At 43.8% G+C, this 17485-nt stretch overlaps 2 protein-coding genes across 2 annotated transcripts in view; one reads left to right on the plus strand and one right to left on the minus strand.

Annotated features, from left to right (window-relative positions):
- Positions 1 to 12706, plus strand: part of LOC115132530 (uncharacterized) — a 58277-nt gene extending 45571 nt beyond the window's left edge. The window contains exons 40-48 of the mRNA XM_065021104.1: positions 2202 to 2345; positions 3036 to 3141; positions 4550 to 4667; positions 5192 to 5256; positions 9877 to 10188; positions 10401 to 10530; positions 10643 to 10752; positions 10923 to 10969; positions 11515 to 12706. Of these exons, the coding sequence (XP_064877176.1) occupies positions 2202 to 2345; positions 3036 to 3141; positions 4550 to 4667; positions 5192 to 5256; positions 9877 to 10188; positions 10401 to 10530; positions 10643 to 10752; positions 10923 to 10969; positions 11515 to 11682 (1200 nt within the window). The 3' untranslated portion in view covers positions 11683 to 12706. The remainder of the gene's footprint in view (positions 1 to 2201; positions 2346 to 3035; positions 3142 to 4549; positions 4668 to 5191; positions 5257 to 9876; positions 10189 to 10400; positions 10531 to 10642; positions 10753 to 10922; positions 10970 to 11514) is intronic.
- A 329-nt stretch (positions 12707 to 13035) lies between these two features.
- On the minus strand, positions 13036 to 17140 carry LOC115132535 (pepsin A-like). Its single transcript, XM_029665276.2, has 9 exons — positions 17034 to 17140; positions 16759 to 16900; positions 16252 to 16369; positions 15144 to 15262; positions 14635 to 14831; positions 14309 to 14425; positions 13963 to 14107; positions 13528 to 13626; positions 13036 to 13347 (listed from the first exon to the last, which is right to left on the minus strand). The coding sequence occupies exons 1-9, from the start codon at positions 17090 to 17092 to the stop codon at positions 13210 to 13212; spliced, it is 1134 nt and encodes a 377-aa protein (XP_029521136.1). The 5' UTR covers positions 17093 to 17140; the 3' UTR covers positions 13036 to 13209.
- Positions 17141 to 17485: the final 345 nt, after the last annotated feature.

Genomic DNA, 17485 nt, shown 5'->3' on the forward strand with positions numbered 1-17485 from the left:
GATCAGGGGTGTCAAACTGGGGGGGTGATGTACACTAGATCAGGGTGTCAAACTGGGGGAGATGTACACTGTAGATCAGGGGTGTCAAACTGGGGGGTGATGTACACTAGATCAGGGGTGTCAAACTGGGGGGGGAGATGTACACTAGATCAGGGTGTCAAACTGGGGGGAGATGTACACTGTAGATCAGGGTGTCAAACTGGGGGGAGATGTACACTGTAGATCAGGGTTGTCAAACTGGGGGTGATGTACACTAGATCAGGGTGTCAAACTGGGGGGGATGTACACTAGATCAGGGTGTCAAACTGGGGGGGAGATGTACACTGTAGATCAGGGGTGTCAAACTGGGGGGAGATGTACACTGTAGATCAGGGGTGTCAAACTGGGGGGGTTGATATACACTGTAGATCAGGGTGTCAAACTGGGGGAGATGTACACTGTAGATCAGGGGTGTCAAACTGGGGGGGATGTACACTGTAGATCAGGGGTGTCAAACTGGGGGGGGTGATGTACACTGTAGATCAGGGGTGTCAAACTGGGGGGGGATGTACACTGTAGATCAGGGGTGTCAAACTGGGGGGGGAGATGTACACTGTAGATCAGGGTGTCAAACTGGGGGTCACTGTAGATCAACGGGGGGTCCAGGAGACCGCACTGAAAATCGGTTATATTTTCTCGCCACTAAAATTAGCTAAAAAGTCCTCTATCCAGTACTTTAGAATTTTCAATGTTCCATGACTATCTATCTTTCATTTCTGTGATTTATTTGTGAGCTGAACACAGTCAATAAACTGTATGGATGTGTAGATCCATCATATTTTATGAACAGTTTTAGAGAATTTTAAAGTAATATTGAGTTCAAAACCACAAACGTTTTTATTTATTATAATTTTTTACTCAAACCAACTGCGGGCCGGATTGGACCCCCTGTCGTACTGGATGTTTGATACCCCTGCTGTAGATAGAGCTATATCTAGATACCAGAGGTGGCTAGTGGATAGGGATATAGGAGGACTGTCACATGGTTTCCATGTGTTCGATATCTTTCCATCCGTTCCATTCCAGCCACTACAATGAGCCCGTCCTCCTATACTTCTACCCACCAGCCTCCTCTGCTAGATACATACAGTGGATTCCTTTACAAATGGAGCTAGATATGACTACTTACAGTGTATTCGGGAAAGATTCAGACCTCTTGACTTCTTCCACATTTTGTTACTTTACAGCCTTATTCTAAAATGGACCAAAACATTATAATTCCTCATCAATCGCCCTCCCAGGGCTAGTTCTCCTCCTTCGCCCTCCCAGGTCTAGTTCTCCTCCTTCGCCCTCCCAGGTCTAGTTCTCCTCCTTCGCCCTCCCAGGTCTAGTTCTCCTCTTTCGCCCTCCCAGGTCTAGTTCCCCTCCTTCGCCCTCCCAGGTCTAGTTCTCCTCCTTCTCTCTCCCAGGTCTAGTTCTCCTCCTTCGCCCTCCCAGGTCTAGTTCTCCTCCTTCGCCCTCCCAGGTCTAGTTCTCCTCCTTCGCCCTCCCAGGTCTAGTTCTCCTCCTTCGCCCTCCCAGGTCTAGTTCTCCTCCTTCGCCTCCCAGGTCTAGTTCTCCTCCTTCGCCCTCCCAGGTCTAATTCTCCTCCTTCGCCCTCCCAGGTCTAGTTCTCCTCCTTCGCCCTCCCAGGTCTAGTTCTCCTCCTTCGCCCTCCCAGGTCTAGTTCTCCTCCTTCGCCCTCCCAGGTCTAGTTCTCCTCCTTCGCCCTCCCAGGTCTAGTTCTCCTCCTTCTCCTTCTCCCCCAGGTCTAGTTCTCCTCCTTCGCCCTCCCACGTCTAGTTCTCCTCCTTCTCTCTCCCAGGTCTAGTTCTCCTCTTTCGCCCTCCCAGGTCTGAATCCCCTCCTCTCCCAGGTCTAGTTCTCCTCCTTCTCGCTCCCAGGTCTAATTCTCCTCCTTCGCCCTCCCAGGTCTAGTTCTCCTCTTTCGCCCTCCCAGGTCTAAATCCCCTCCTTCGCCCTCCCAGGTCTAGTTCTCCTCCTTCTCTCTCCCGGTCTAGTTCTCCTCCTTCTCTCTCCCAGGTCTAAATCCCCTCCTTCGCCCTCCCAGGTCTAGTTCTCCTCCTTCTCTCTCCCAGGTCTAGTTCTCCTCCTTCTCGCTCCCAGGTCTAAATCCCCTCCTTCGCCCTCCCAGGTCTAATTCTCCTCCTTCGCCCTCCCAGGTCCAGTATATCATCTCTCAGGATGGAGTCCAACACTTCCTACCTCAGGAGTACGTGGTGCTAGCAGACGGGAACCACATCCAGATGTCAGATGGCCAGATCATCCAGTATGAGCATGATGGGGCCTTCCTGCAGGAGCAACAGGTGAGGGAAAGAGGACCCCCAAAAACAAAATGACTCAATCCAGAATAAATATTTCTTTTTTAGTATAATTATGTAATGGAAAGGTGCTATACAGTGCCTTCGGAAAATATTCAGACCACGTGGGGCGGCAGGGTAGCCTAGTGGTTAGAGCGTTGGACTAGTAACCGGAAGGTTGCAAGTTCAAACCCCCAAGCTGACAAGGTACAAATCTGTCGTTCTGCCCCCAAACAGGCAGTTAACCCACTGTTCCTAGGCCGTCATTGAAAATAAGAATTTGTTCTTAACTGACTTGCCTGGTTAAATAAAGGTTTAAAAATATATATATATATATATAAGGTCCCACAGTTGACAGTAAATGTCAGGGCAAAAACCAAGCCATGAGGTAGAAGGAATTGTCCGTAGAGGCCTTTATGGTAAAGTGGCCAGGCGGAAGCCACTCTTCAGTAAAAGGCACATGACAGCCCCCTTGGAGTTTACAAAAGGCACCTAAAGGATTCTCAGACCATGAGAAACAATATTCTCTCCTCTGATGAAGGCAAGATTGAACTTTACAATAAGTCTGTAAAGTAACATAATGTGGAAAACTCAAGGGGTCTGAATACTTTCTGAATGCACTGTATGTGCATTGCTTACTCTATTGTTTGAAAACCGTATGTTAGATTGTTAACTGTTTGTCAAACTGTCTTGCAGATTGCCCTGAGTCATGACGGGCAGATCCAGTATCTTCCCATCAGTTCAGAACAACAGATGGTCAGTCCTGAGGACCTGGAGGTTGCTGAACATTCTGCCGTTACTGGTATGTTAACACGCGGTCTGCTTCATACACGCTGTCTGCTTCATGCACGCGGTCTGCTTCATACACGCGGTCTGCTTCATACACGCGGTCTGCTTCATACACGCGGTCTGCTTCATACGCGCGGTCTGCTTCATACGCGCTGTCTGCTTCATACGCGCGGTCTGCTTCATACGCGCGGTCCGCTTCATACGCGCGGTCCGCTTCATACGCGCGGTCTGCTTCATACACGCGGTCTGCTTCATACACGCGGTCTGCTTCATACGCGGTCTGCAACACCTGGTTCAGTCCTTCCAACCCTGTAGCAACACCTGGTTCAGTCCTTCCAACCCTGTAGCAACACCTGGTTCAGTCCTTCCAACCCTGTAGCAACACCTGGTTCAGTCCTTCCAACCCTGTAGCAACACCTGGTTCAGTCCTTCCAACCCTGTAGCAACACCTGGTCCTTCCAACCCTGTAGCAACACCTGGTTCAGTCCTTCCAACCCTGTAGCAACACCTGGTCCTTCCAACCCTGTAGCAACACCTGGTCCTTCCAACCCTGTAGCAACACCTGGTCCTTCCAACCCTGTAGCAACACCTGGTCCTTCCAACCCTGTAGCAACACCTGGTTCAGTCCTTCCAACCCTGCAGCAACACCTGGTTCAGTCCTTCCAACCCTGCAGCAACACCTGGTTCAGTCCTTCCAACCCTGCAGCAACACCTGGTTCAGTCCTTCCAACCCTGCAGCAACACCTGGTTCAGTCCTTCCAACCCTGCAGCAACACCTGGTTCAGTCCTTCCAACCCTGCAGCAACACCTGGTTCAGTCCTTCCAACCCTGTAGCAACACCTGGTTCAGTCCTTCCAACCCTGTAGCAACACCTGGTTCAGTCCTTCCAACCCTGTAGCAACACCTGGTTCAGTCCTTCCAACCCTGTAGCAACACCTGGTTCAGTCCTTCCAACCCTGTAGCAACACCTGGTTCAGTCCTTCCAACCCTGTAGCAACACCTGGTTCATGTTATCCCGAGGGCTTCTGAGTGGCGCAGCGGTCTAAGGCACTGCACCTCAGTGCTAAAAGCGTCACTACAGACCCTGGTTCGATCCCCTGCTGTATCACAACCGGCCGTGATCGGGAGTCCCATAGGGCGGCGCACAATTGGCCCAGCTTCGTCCGGGTTAAGGGAAGGTTTGACCGGGGTAGGCCGTCACTGTAAAATAAGAATTTGTTCTTAACTGACTTGCTTATTCAAATACAAATCCTCATGTTCTCTATACGTAACACCAGGATTTGTTGATTATTTGAATCAATGGTTTTAGAGGGGACGGGCTGGAACAAAAGGGCTCAAGAACTGGAGGTTGAGAACCTTGAAGTGGTTGTTCTCTTGTCAGTTTATTAACACTACCTGCTCTCCCTCCCTCTCTGTTCCAGCGGTAGCAGATGCAGCCTTGCAACAGACCCAGACGGTCTATACAGAGGCCACACAAGAACAGCTGGAGCAGCTACAACAGCAGGGAATCCAGTATGATGTCATCACCTTCACCGATGAGTAGAAGACCCTCTGTCGGACGGATGGAAGTCGGGAGGGATGGCTCTCTGTGATTGCGGACTTGTCTCCTAGTATGATGTCTATTATTGGCTGCCTGATGTCCGTATGTAGTGCAGGACTAGTACGGTGGAACCACGATGACCAGTGACCTCCAGCATGGTTCGACAGGATCGGTTCGACAGGATCGGCCCGAGCGAGACTGCAGAGAATCTAAAAATCATTGTGTAAAATCATCCAAAACAGCTACTCATTATGCGATCAAGATTGGCAAATCTTGGCAGGGTCTTGCCTAGGTCCATCCCCTAGAACACACTGCTCTACTCTCTAGGAGCTCTGCCATGCTTCAGATACCCATAACCCACTGCTCTACTCTCTAGGAGCTCTGCCGTGCTTCAGATACCCAGAACCCACTGCTCTACTCTCTAGGAGCTCTGCCGTGCTTCAGATACCCAGAACCCACTGCTCTACTCTCTAGGAGCTCTGCCATGCTTCAGATACCCATAACCCACTGCTCTACTCTCTAGGAGCTGTGCCGTGCTTCAGATACCTGGGATGAAAGAAGCAGCCCTAGAGAGGATTCTAGTGGCTGGTAGATCTATCACTCATAGTGGGAGTGTTGAATAGATGAACTCTCACTGTTAAGTAGATCTATAAACAGAAGCTTTTGTCAATTCTAAATATTGTACCCGTCGCTTCTAGGTTAATCAATAGGGGTTGATGTACATTAAAGAACAAAGTTACACACGGTTGGATGATCTAGACTGTGTCTGAAATGCCACCCTATTTCCTACATAGTGCACTACTTTTGACCAGGGCCCTTCAAAACTGGTGCACTAAATAGGGAATAGTGTGTATTTTGGTACGTAGGCGTACTCTGTAATTATTTAAGATCTGCGGTTTCCTCAACACCTGCTTTGACTTGCCAGACAATGTCACAAAAGAAGAAATGAAAATGGACTGTGTGAAGACTGCCTCTGGAGGATCGGAGGACTGTCAGACTACAGGGTTGATTGTGATTTGTGGTTTAAAAGGAGTGGTTAATCATTTGGTCATTTGTACATATCTTTTTGCATATGAAGCATTTTGTTCCATGATTTGCTTAAATGAAAATTGCTGAATAAGCTAAAAGCTGATGCCAAATAAATCACAACATTTACATATGAATCATTTTGCAGACGCTCTTATCCAGAGCGATTTACAGGAGCAATTAGGGTTAAGTGCCTTGCTCAAGGGCACATCGACAGATTTTTCACCTAGTTAACGCAAAGATTCAAACCAGTGACCTTTCGGTTTCTGGCTCTGTGCTCTAATCGCTAGGCTAGCTGCCACATTACTACATCCTGTCAGATCTTTCACTTCCCTTATTGTGATTTTGTTTTCTTATGCTTTCATTTTGACCAGATCATTTTGTTTTTTCTATGACAAAAACATTCTAGAGGTATTGTGATACTACTTGAAACTGTGATACCTGAGCTGGTACCGTGACAACAGTACAACCAATCATCCTTCTACTCTAAGCCAATAATAAGTGTTCTGAAACTTGTAAATTACAAGCTAGAGAGACACCCCCCCCTTCCCAAATGAAGGAAGTGAATCACAAGGCTGGTCTCGGAACAATACAGTAAAAGACCTGTGAACTCCAGTTGCCTTTTTTTGGTTGGTGACTAGGATGTGTGGGGACAGCTGCACAGCCTCAGTGAGTACTTGACTGAAGATGAACATTCTCTTTCTCATGATTCTTCTATTAGGTGAGATTTTATCCAGTTTTGTCTCATTTAAGATGTAAAAAAAAATATATATATATATATAAAATTTGCGAGAGACCCACATGAAAAAATAATGTAGTATACTGTAGTGTTTACTGTAGTGTTTAAAAATATATTATTATCTTTGGCATTGAGGCTTTCTCCTTCAGGAATCCTACTGGAGAAATACTAAATCCTTGTTCACACTTCAGACATTAATGCTCTAATCAGTTCTGTTTTCAAAATCTATTTTGGACAACTGACTGTCCGAACAGCAAGTTACAAATGACCAAATTAGGTGTGTGTGTTCAGACAGCAGTCATTTGCTGACACGGCTACGCTAGTTGTCATAGTAACGACAGGAAGTTTCACAGTTGCTTAAATGTAATGTTCAAAATCATAGTGTATAAACACGTTTAAAGCCTCAAAGGACAAAGATGATCCAACTTTCAAAACAAATCCTTTTTGGTTATCCACAGCAGTTAACGAGCTAGCTAGGTACAGCGCATTCAAAAATAATTCACACCCCTTGACCTTTTCCACATTTTGTTTTGTTACAGACTGAATTTAAAATGGACTCAATTGAGATTGTGTGTCACTGGCCTGCATATTACCCCATAATGTCAGTGAAATTGTGTTTTTTTTAAAGAAATGTTTACAGATGAATTTAAAATGAAAAGCTGAAATGTCTTGAGTGAATAAGTATCCAACGCCTTTGTAATGGCATGGACTCACTCTGTGCAATAATAGTGTTTAACAGGATTTTTAAATGGCTACCTCATGTCTGTAGCCCACACATACAATTAGCTCTAAGGTTCCTCAGTCGAGCAGTTCATTTAATTTCAAACACAGATTCAATCACAAAGTCCAGGGAGGTTTTCCAATGCCTCGCAAAGAAGTTCACCTATTGGTAGATGGGTAAAAATAAAAAGCAGACATTGAATATCCTCTTTGAGCATGGTGAAGTTATTTATTACACTTCAGGTGGTGTATCAATATACCCAGTCACTACAAAGATACAGGTGTCCTCCCTAACTGAGTTGCCGGAGAGGAAGGAAACCACTCAGGGATTTCACCATGAGGCCAATGGTGACTTTAAAACAGTTTATAGAGTTTAATGGCTTTGATATTAGAAAACTGAGGATGGATCAACAACATTCTAGTTACTCCACAATATTAACCTAAATGACAGAGTGATAAGAAGGAAGTCTGTACAGAATACAAAATATTCCAAAATAGGCATCCTGTTTGCAACAAGGCACTGAAGTAAAACTGCAAATGTGGCAAAGAAATGAACTTTGTCCTGAATACAATGCTTTATGTTTGGGGCAAATCCATGGTGTTGGCTGCGTCATGTTATGGGTATGCTTGTCATCAGCAAGGACTGGGGAGTTTTTTAGGATAAAAATAAACGTAGTAGAGCCGAGGACTGGCAACATCCTAGAGGAAAACCTGGTTCAGTCTGCTTTCCAACAGACATGGGAACAATTTACCTTTCAGCAGGATAATAACCTAAAACAGTTGTGATTTAAATCTGCTTGAATATCTGTGGCAAGACTTTGAAATGGTTGCCTAGCAATGATCAACAACCAATTTGACAGAGCTTGAAGAATTTTGAACAGAATAATGGGCAAATATTGTACATTCTAGGTGTGCAAAGAATTAACCAGAAAGACTCACAACTGTAATCGCTGCCAAAGGTGATTCTAACATGTATTGACTCAGGTCTGAATACTTATGTAAATTCAATATATATATATTTTTTTTATGTGCAAAAAAAAATCTAAAACAGCTTTTCACTTTTATTATGAGGTATTGCGTGTAGATGGGTGAGGGAAAAATATATATTTCATCTGTTTTGAATTCATGGTGTTAAACAACAATGTGGAATAAGTCAAGGGTTATGACTCATTTCTGAAGGCACTGTAGGAAGGTGGCTTGAAATGGCTTTTTGGCTGTTCACAATGCAGGAAAAATAACAGATTTTAATCAGATGTGCAAAAAAAAACTTCAAACTGCCCATGGAAACGAGGCTTAAAAGAGCACATTTTCCATAACCTGTAGGTAGAACTGGGGTCTGAATGGATTCTTCTCTGCTGTAGACAATACAATATGTTCTATACTTGGCATGTAGGTCTCTCACTTATGGGTGGCACAAAATAAGTTATGGGGAAAGGGCAGGGTGCATTCAGAAAGTATTCAGACCCCTTGACTTTTTCCACATTTTGTTACGTTACAGCCTTATTCTAAAATGTATTAAATGTTTTTTCCTCATCAATCTACACAGAATAAAAAAAACAGTTTATACTTTTTTATTTGAGCAAATTTATTCAAATACATTATTTACATAAGTATTAAGATCCTTTGCTATGCAACTTGATCCTCCTTGAGATGTTTCTACAACTTGATAGGAGTCCACCTGTGGTAAATTCAATTGATTTGGACATGATTTGGAAAGGCAAACACCTGTCTATATATGGTCACACAGTTGACAGTGCATGTCAGAGCAAAAACCAAGCCATGAGGTCGAAGGAATTGTCCGTGGAGCTCCGAGACAGGATTGTGTCGAGGCACAGATCTGGGGAAGGGTACCAAAACATTTCTGCAGCATTGAAGGTCCCCAAGAACACAGTGGCCTTTATGGTAGAGTGGCCAGACGGAAGCCACTCTTCAGTAAAAGGAACATGACAGCCCGCTTGGAGTTTGCCAAAAGGCACCAAAAGGATTCTCAGACCATGAGACACAAGATTCTCTGATCTGATGAAACCAAGATTGAATTCTTTGGCCTGAATGCAAAACATCACTTCTGGTGGAAACCAGAACAATACCATCACTACATTGAATCATGGTGGTGGCAGCATCATGCTGTGGGGATGCTTTTCAGTGGCAGGGACTGGGAGACTAGTCAGGGTAGAGGGAAAGATGAACGGAGCAATGTACAGAGAGATCCTTGATGAAAACCTGCTCCAGAGTGCTCAGGACTTCAGATTGGGGTGAAGGTTCACCTTCCAGCAGGACAACAACCCTAAACACACAGCCAAGACAACACAGGAGTGGCTTCAGGACAAGTCTCTGAATGTCCTCGAGTGGCCCAGCCAGAGCCCGGACTTGAACCTGATCGAACATGAAAATAGCTGTGCAGCGACACTCCCCATCCAACCTGACAGAGCTTGAGAGGATCTGCAGAGAAGAATGGGAGACACTCCCCAAATACAGGTGTACCAAGCTTGTAGTGTCATACCCAAGAAGACTCAATGCTGTAATTGCTGCCAAAGGTGCTTCAACAAAGTACTGAGAAAAGGGTCTGAATACTTATGTAAATGTGATCGTTAAGTTTATTTACATTTTAATATGTTTCTATAGTAAGTACTGTATAATATGATATAGTTAACTAGTATTTTTTCATGTGGGGGGGGGGGGGGGGATCTGCTTGTTTGTAATTTCTTAGTGTGTTTGTTTGATAGATGTCCCTGAGATGGAAGCACAACAGAGGACGGTGGTGAATGGACAAGCGTTGCTGAGATTTGTCTTTCCTCCTTTCTACAACGGTTATGAGAAGTTCTGTTCTAAACTATATCCTTGGGGAGTTTCTGTTATTGTGAATACCAGAGGATATGTCAACGACTTCTACGAGGGAAGAGTATCCACAACCGAATACAACGGTGGAATGGACGTTGTGATAAGGAATTTAAAGCCAGTGGACACTGGCGACTACAGGTGTGCTATTGTCACCATTGGATGGAATCATATCTACAAAGACTATAGCCTCCTGATTGGTAAGAATGATCATAAATAAATCATACCATATCTTATATGATGTTTCATCTGGGGTTCGAAAGTTATTCTGTTGTATTCTAGGAACTGTGATATTGTAAACCAGTCGGTGTTGAAGACAAATAAATCTGTACAGGATGAGGAAGTCACCTTTTTTTAAATAACAACATAACTGTATTGAAATGAGTGCTTATTAAACTCAGTCTCTGTTTAGATAGTGGTCGACGTAGCGGTCCAGTATCCCCTCGACCTCCGGTCAGGTCAACCATCAGCCCCTTCGTCTTCTCTTCCTCATCAGACACCTCTGGGCCTGTTTTCACCAAGGACCACAGTGACAGCCCCAGGTGCAATCTCTCCCTAACACTGGTTCATTATTCCTCCTAGTTGATCATATTTCTGGGAGCGTTTTAATGCCTATGTTAATATGTTGTCATGTCTGTCTAATTCACCTGGTAGTGTTCCCTGGAGCTTTGGTTTACCACTAGCTGCAGGTCTTTGCATCGCTATGGTGATTGTGATCAGCTCAGTAGTCCTTGTTGTGGTTCATCACAAAATCATCACGAAAAGTAAGAGGACAAACCTTCAGTGTTTCATAGATGAATTGCTGTTCATGTTGAAATCATTTTTCAAATGCGTAGGCTATGACCTTTTTAGCCAGCCAAAATATATAATAATAATTATAGCACTGTGTCTGTTCTTTGTTTTTAAATTGATGTAATAACCTCGTTCTTCGCAGAGAAATGTGGAGCAACTTCCAGTGACTCAGCTGCACACATCCTCTCAGTAAGTGCTAAAGGTGGACCTTTGTCTCTGTGACTCAGTGTCAAATGTCTTTTGTCCCAGAAACAACAACCAAAGAATAATTATTGTGTTTGAACTTGACGTTGCCATTATGCATTTTCCCTGTTGACGTCTTCTGTCGTGTGCCTCGTGCTTAACAGTTTATAAATATGTATTGCTACTCATAACGTATACCTTAAAGTCCCAATGCTGCCGTTTTTATCTCATCAAAACATATGTGCGTAAGAATTAAGTACCTTACTGTAATAGATTTTTCATTAAAATGGGCAAAAATACATTTCTCAAGCAATAGAACTTTCTGGGATTGTTCTAAGTGGGGACACTCCTGCCCATGCAAACCTGATGATTTTAGAAAGTCCTGTCCTGTGTAGAATGTATTTTCAACCAGAAACTATCAGGAAATGGCACTGATCACATGTGTTCTCACTTTCAGTGTTAGTTTCAGTGTTATTGCACAACAGCTGATGAAACTATGAAAACACAGGAAAAAGTGCATTTAAATATGTAACATGCAGGATGTCCTACAGGAGGAGAGCAGTATTGTCTACACCACAGTGGACTTCAAGCCTCATGAGAACCATACCACTGAGCTGTATGCTAACCTACAGACACTCCGCAGTCCCAGAAGCACCGACTCACACAGAGAGCCTGCTGGGACAGTGGTGTACTCCACACTGGCTAGCAACCAACGCTGAACCCCATTATCTTTCTGATGATCCCAGAACTCCAATGTTTGAAAACCTGCATTGTATAACCTCAACCTGGTTTAGGGCTCTATTCAATCAGATCCACTTTAGTCGATGATTAAAGTTTTTTTTTTTTTTGCGGTATTGGAGGTGGAACTGCCTACAGGTTTATCAAATCCACAAGCGGCTCCGGGCATTATACCTAAAGGTGGACACCGCCATTGGCTGCACGGTGTCACAATAATAGAAAACCCACGCAGCTTTGTTTACAAGTTTGAACACTGCAATGTGAGATGTAATCTACACCTCGAATTAGGCTGATAATTATTTTTAAATTTGAGCGTCATTATTTCTGTTTATAAACTGGGTGGTTCGAACCTTGAATGCTGATTGGCTGACAGCCGTGGTATATCAGACCGTATACCACGGGTATGACAAAACATTTATTTTTACTGCTCTAATTACGTTGGTAACCAGTTTATAATAGCAATAAGGCACCTTGGGGGTTTGTGGTATATGGCCAATATACCACGGCTAAGGGCTGTGTCCAGGCACTCCGCGTTGTGTCGTGCTTAGAACAACCCTTATATTGGCCATATACCACACCTCGACGGGCCTTATTGCTTAAGTAGCGTACATATTCTTGCTTTGAACTTCTAACAGGAGTGGGACGGGTGTGATCATTGTCACGCAGACACAAGAGCAGCTGCTCACCGATTTGACCGCTCAAACACAGTTCCACCTCCGACACCGCCAAAACATCAGCTGTGCGGGTGTCAGCTATCGCCAGTTAAAGCTTGATTTGCCATCGTGTTGATGATGTGTTGATATCATGGGATGGTCAGTCGTTGCATCCACAGCTCTGTCTATTCATTTGAGAGTGGTTACATTTCTCTAGGCCCATCCCTCAGCTTTTTACCCAAACAGAGGTGGGGTGACCACTTTGTTTCAGATACAGATTCTAGCTTTAAGGTGATTTTTTTATATCTATTTTGACTTATAAACCATACAAATAAAGTATGAATCCGCTGCACCAGAATTTATTTTTGAGTTTGATATCAGACTGTCTTTCAACAAGCTGGTTCTATTGACGTGCTGAGATCGATACGGTATCTATCTGGACATCAGGTTATCCGTCATCCAATCACCATGTCTTTATCAGTTTCCTCTGGAGAAAACCCTTAGAGGCGGAGCATACCCGAGTCCTATAAGAGATGGTTATCTGTGGTTTCTGGGCCTACCTGCCTTCACCATGTCCAGATCTATATTCTATAGAATTCTATTATTTTTCTTACATTAAGAGGTTCCACAAGAGGACAGTTTCACTTCAGGGAGAAAGAGCTACAGACAACCAAACACACATTTTAGCATTGGGAATATAGTGTTTTTTATTAGTTGGCAACTGTGTACATTTCACAATCTACAACATTTCCCCAACTATGCCAATTCTAGTGCTACAATCACGTGTATATAACATATTACTATTCATTACTGGAAGACTTAGATTCAATCCAGACTTATTTCACAGTAGATATCTTATGCGATCTGGGCCAGACCGACATTGTTGTTCTGTCTGTCAAAGATGGCATAGTACTGCCTGATGAAGACATCTCCAAGGATCCAGAGCTGCTGAGTTCCACCGTTACCAAAACCAGTCATGCAGCCGTTGGAGTTCTACACAGAGAGAGAGAGAGAGAGAGGAGGAAAATCAGGCATGTGACGACCTTTGCTTCTAGGATCTAAAGAAAGATTAAGCCTCAGATGTACATGTGTTCTGATGAAGGAGCTCTGAAACACATCAGGATTAAAGATCAGATGGGTCATTTAGGTTGTATGTAACATTCAGGAGACTACCTGGGAGGTGTAGGCGGAGGCAGGGATGGTGAAGGCGTTTCCGTTGAGAGTGAAGGTCACCTCGGGCATGTTGGGGATGTTGTTGCAGTTCACGGTGGCCTAGGAGAGGAGTAATAACATGTTCTCATTTATTCTGTGGTTAATCAAAGGGGAGGTGGTGATTGAGGGGGAAAACATCAAGAACAGATTTACACACGACCACACCGGTCCCAACCCAAATAGGTTTAGCAACAATACGGTCGTTCCAACAATACGGTCGTTCCAACAATCCGGTCGTTGCAACAATACGGTCGTTGCAACAATACGGTCGTTCCAACAACTAACAAGGCAGCTTAGTGCAGCTTGGTTTGGCTTGGTTCCGCTCAGTAGTGTGAAAAGCCTTATAGTTGGACACGTGTGTGTGTGTGTGTGTGTGTGTGTGTGCGTGTAACTCACATCTCCATACTGGTCAGTAGTGGCTCCGACCCAGCTGTTCATGTTGTTGATGTCAGTGGTTGGCCCAACGATCTGAGAGGTGCCAGTATCTATGATAGCCTGACATCCACCATTGCAAGCCACTGTGTTGCCGTTGATGGTAACGCTGGAAGGACAAATACTAGCTGAGTTGACCTGTTCTTCCTGTATTTGGTATGTATATTTCTTGACGTTTTTAGGTTTTTGTCGCGAGCAAATAAACTTGAAGTGCACAGCAACATTTAGTCAATGAATACTTATGTAAATGTCTGCGATATATATATATAATGGACCAGGATATAGGCTCTGTGTGGACTAGTGTACCTACCTGTCCATGTTGATCTGCCAGTAGGTCTCGGAGGACAGGGGGATCCAGGTGATCTGTCCGGTGTAGTAGTTAGACTCAATGTCTCCGAAAGACACCACACTACCCTGTGCTGAGTTTCTATTGGACGAGGACAAAAGGTCAATAAGGTTGTTTAATCATCAACACATGTTGAAATGGATGTCACCTTTTCTTCAAGGACCATTTTAAAGCAGTTGTATAATTGTATTAAATATGAATTCACTGGATACGTTCTTGCTTCATTAATATCACAGCTAAGAGAAAAGGCCACCTCCCATCCAGTTGTATTTCTACAGTTACTATGTTACCCGCTCAGGTAGACGGAGAAGAGGTTCTGGGAAACGAGGCCCTGACTCATCATGTTGTCAAAGACTGGTGTGGCCCCAGAGGCCGCCAGGTTGGGGAAAGCCAGGCCCAGGATACCGTCGGCAACCATGTTGGCCATGAAGGGAGCCTCGGTCTGGCTGGCACCAAAGATCTGTTGAGTCACAGAGATACCGCCCACCTGGAAATACAACGGCAAGCGTCAGTCACTGGGCACCATAGAAATAGAACAACTAGAATAGGATTTCCCCATTCAAGTCTATTGTTTGGTGACGTGTTCACCAGCACCCATATTGAGTGTAGCCAAAATAGTAATTATATTTCTTTGCTGTCTATACTGGAGTCTGTATCTAATATACTTTTTTAGCATGTAATGATATAAAACAGGACCACTTTGGGATGGCGGGTGCTGAGTGGAAGATTATTTGAGGGTTTGCATTGTATGTAATGTGTCAATTAAACACGTGTCACAGTAATGTCTACATTTACGTACCGAAACAGTGTCGTATGCCAGCCGCCCAGTCATGCTGCCAGTTCCGTACTGAATGGAAACAGGCTTGTTGGCCCACGTGAAGGTGCTGGACTGTGCAGGGTTGAATTTGGCATGATTCTCTATTTAAAAACATGAACATGTTCATTACAGACCATTTAAAAACATGAACATGTTCATTACAGACCAGTTAAAAACATGAACATGTTCATTACAGACCAGTTAAAAACATGAACATGTTCATTACAGACCATTTAAAAACATGAACATGTTCATTACAGACCATTTTAAAACATGAACATGTTCATTACAGACCATTTTAAAACATGAACATGTTCATTACAGACCATTTTAAAACATGAACATGTTCATTACAGACCAGTTAAAAACATGAACATGTTCATTACAGACCATTTAAAAACATGAACATGTTCATTACAGACCAGTTAAAAACATGAACATGTTCATTACAGACCAGTTAAAAACATGAACATGTTCATTACAGACCATTTAAAAACATGAACATGTTCATTACAGACCATTTAAAAACATGAACATGTTCATTACAGACCATTTAAAAACATGAACATGTTCATTACAGACCATTTAAAAACATGAACATGTTCATTACAGACCATTTAAAAACATGAACATGTTCATTACAGACCAGTTAAAAACATGAACATGTTCATTACAGACCATTTAAAAACATGAACATGTTCATTACAGACCATTTTAAAAACATGAACATGTTCATTACAGACCAAGTACATACTGTGCCATTGCAAAACTAAACGTTCATTTATTCATTGGTAGTGATCTATTCGCTACCATCCACGCTCTTAAGGGGACGATGTAAAAAAAATAGAAAATGCATGAATCCTATTCTATTGTTTAACTGTGTTGAGCCAACCCTCTTATGATGTTAACCCTCAGCCCCTAACCTCAACCCCACAACCAAGTCTCCCATTCTCTGGCTAAGTACTCAATATGAAACTGTATTTTACAACTCTTGTCACAAGAGACTACTCAGAAACAATTTTGAAATATAGCTATTCTCCAATGCCAACGGTATGCTACAGTATTCTACAGACGCCTCTGGTATACTCACGGCAGGCCTGGCTGGAGCAGTAGACCGAGGGAACCCACAGGTTGGAGGAGCCCGTGTCAAAGATGACGTTGAAGGACTGGGGAGGGGTTCCAATAGAAATCACACCGTAGTAGGACAACTACAAGGAGACGGTGACAGGGTCACACTAGTGAACATTTCAGAGTCCTACGAAGAAACACACATTTGTCTAACAACATAGCTAGTTACATGCCAAGAAGCATGGCTGGCTATATACTCATAGTTCATCTGATTATGCCAGTGTACATTTAATTTAAACAAGAACACAAACTCTAGAGCCAATGGGTTCAAACTATGCAGTCACAATATCCAACATGTAAGGACATTTTTGAAACGATAATCATTTAGCCTATAGACTAGCCTGGTCCCAGGTCTGTTTGCGCTGTATAGACACATCCCATGGCCATTAGCTATAGAGCAAAAACAATTGTGGGACCAGTCACCAGGCTAATACAGTATTTCACCATACTGCTTCTGTCTGTGCCTTACATCAGCATCGTTGGTCATAGCCTCATCACCAGTCTGGTAGAACTTGGCCATAGGTTTGTAGGGGAACTTCAGCCTGGTCTCCTCCCATATACCCTTCTCCATCAGGGTCTCTCTGGCAGTCTTCCCCTTGATCAGAGAGATCCTGAAAACACACAATCACAATCACAAATCCACTTTATTCACTACAATTACACGTACCAGGAATTGGACCTGGTGCCAGGTGCTGACAATAATAAACAGAATATGCAGACTGAGAAGAGAAGAACAGAACTTACTTGACATTACACTCGGACAGGGCCACTAAGGCACACAGGAGGACAGCCCAGTTCATCATAGTTGCTTCTGGTTCTTCTTGGGACAGAGGGAGTGAAGTTAGAAGGAGGAGAACCCAGGCCTTATATACAGTCATCCTGGACACCAGGACCCAATCCCACAGCCAATCGACCATGTTAATGCCCTCCTTCAGCACACAATGTCAAAGCTATGGGTATTGTCCAAAAATGGCATGCTATCCCCTATATAGTGCACTACTTTTGAACAGGGCCCATATGCCTCTGGTCAGAAGTAGTGCACTATGTAGGGCACAGGGTGCCATTTTGAGCACTACGTGATAACACAACTTCAGATAAGAAGTGTGAAGTGGTTGCAAATATAAAACGCCTTTGTAGCAAAAAGTAAATATGCTTCAGGAACAATGTTAAAGAACAGTCTGTCATCTAATCTAGAA

This window comes from Oncorhynchus nerka, linkage group LG7 (genome assembly GCF_034236695.1).
Source record: "Oncorhynchus nerka isolate Pitt River linkage group LG7, Oner_Uvic_2.0, whole genome shotgun sequence".
Classification (NCBI taxonomy): Eukaryota; Metazoa; Chordata; class Actinopteri; order Salmoniformes; family Salmonidae; genus Oncorhynchus; species Oncorhynchus nerka.

Excerpts from the sequence above, each read along its gene's own strand:
- LOC115132535 (XM_029665276.2), bottom strand. The coding sequence starts at position 17,092 with ATGATGAACTGGGCTGTCCTCCTGTGTGCCTTAGTGGCCCTGTCCGAG. Across the intron at positions 14,832-15,143 it reads TGGCATACGACACTGTTTCG|GTGGGCGGTATCTCTGTGAC; the intron begins GTACGTAAATGT and ends TTGTATTTCCAG. Across the intron at positions 13,627-13,962 it reads CTACTGACCAGTATGGAGAT|GCCACCGTGAACTGCAACAA; the intron begins GTGAGTTACACG and ends CTCCTCTCCTAG.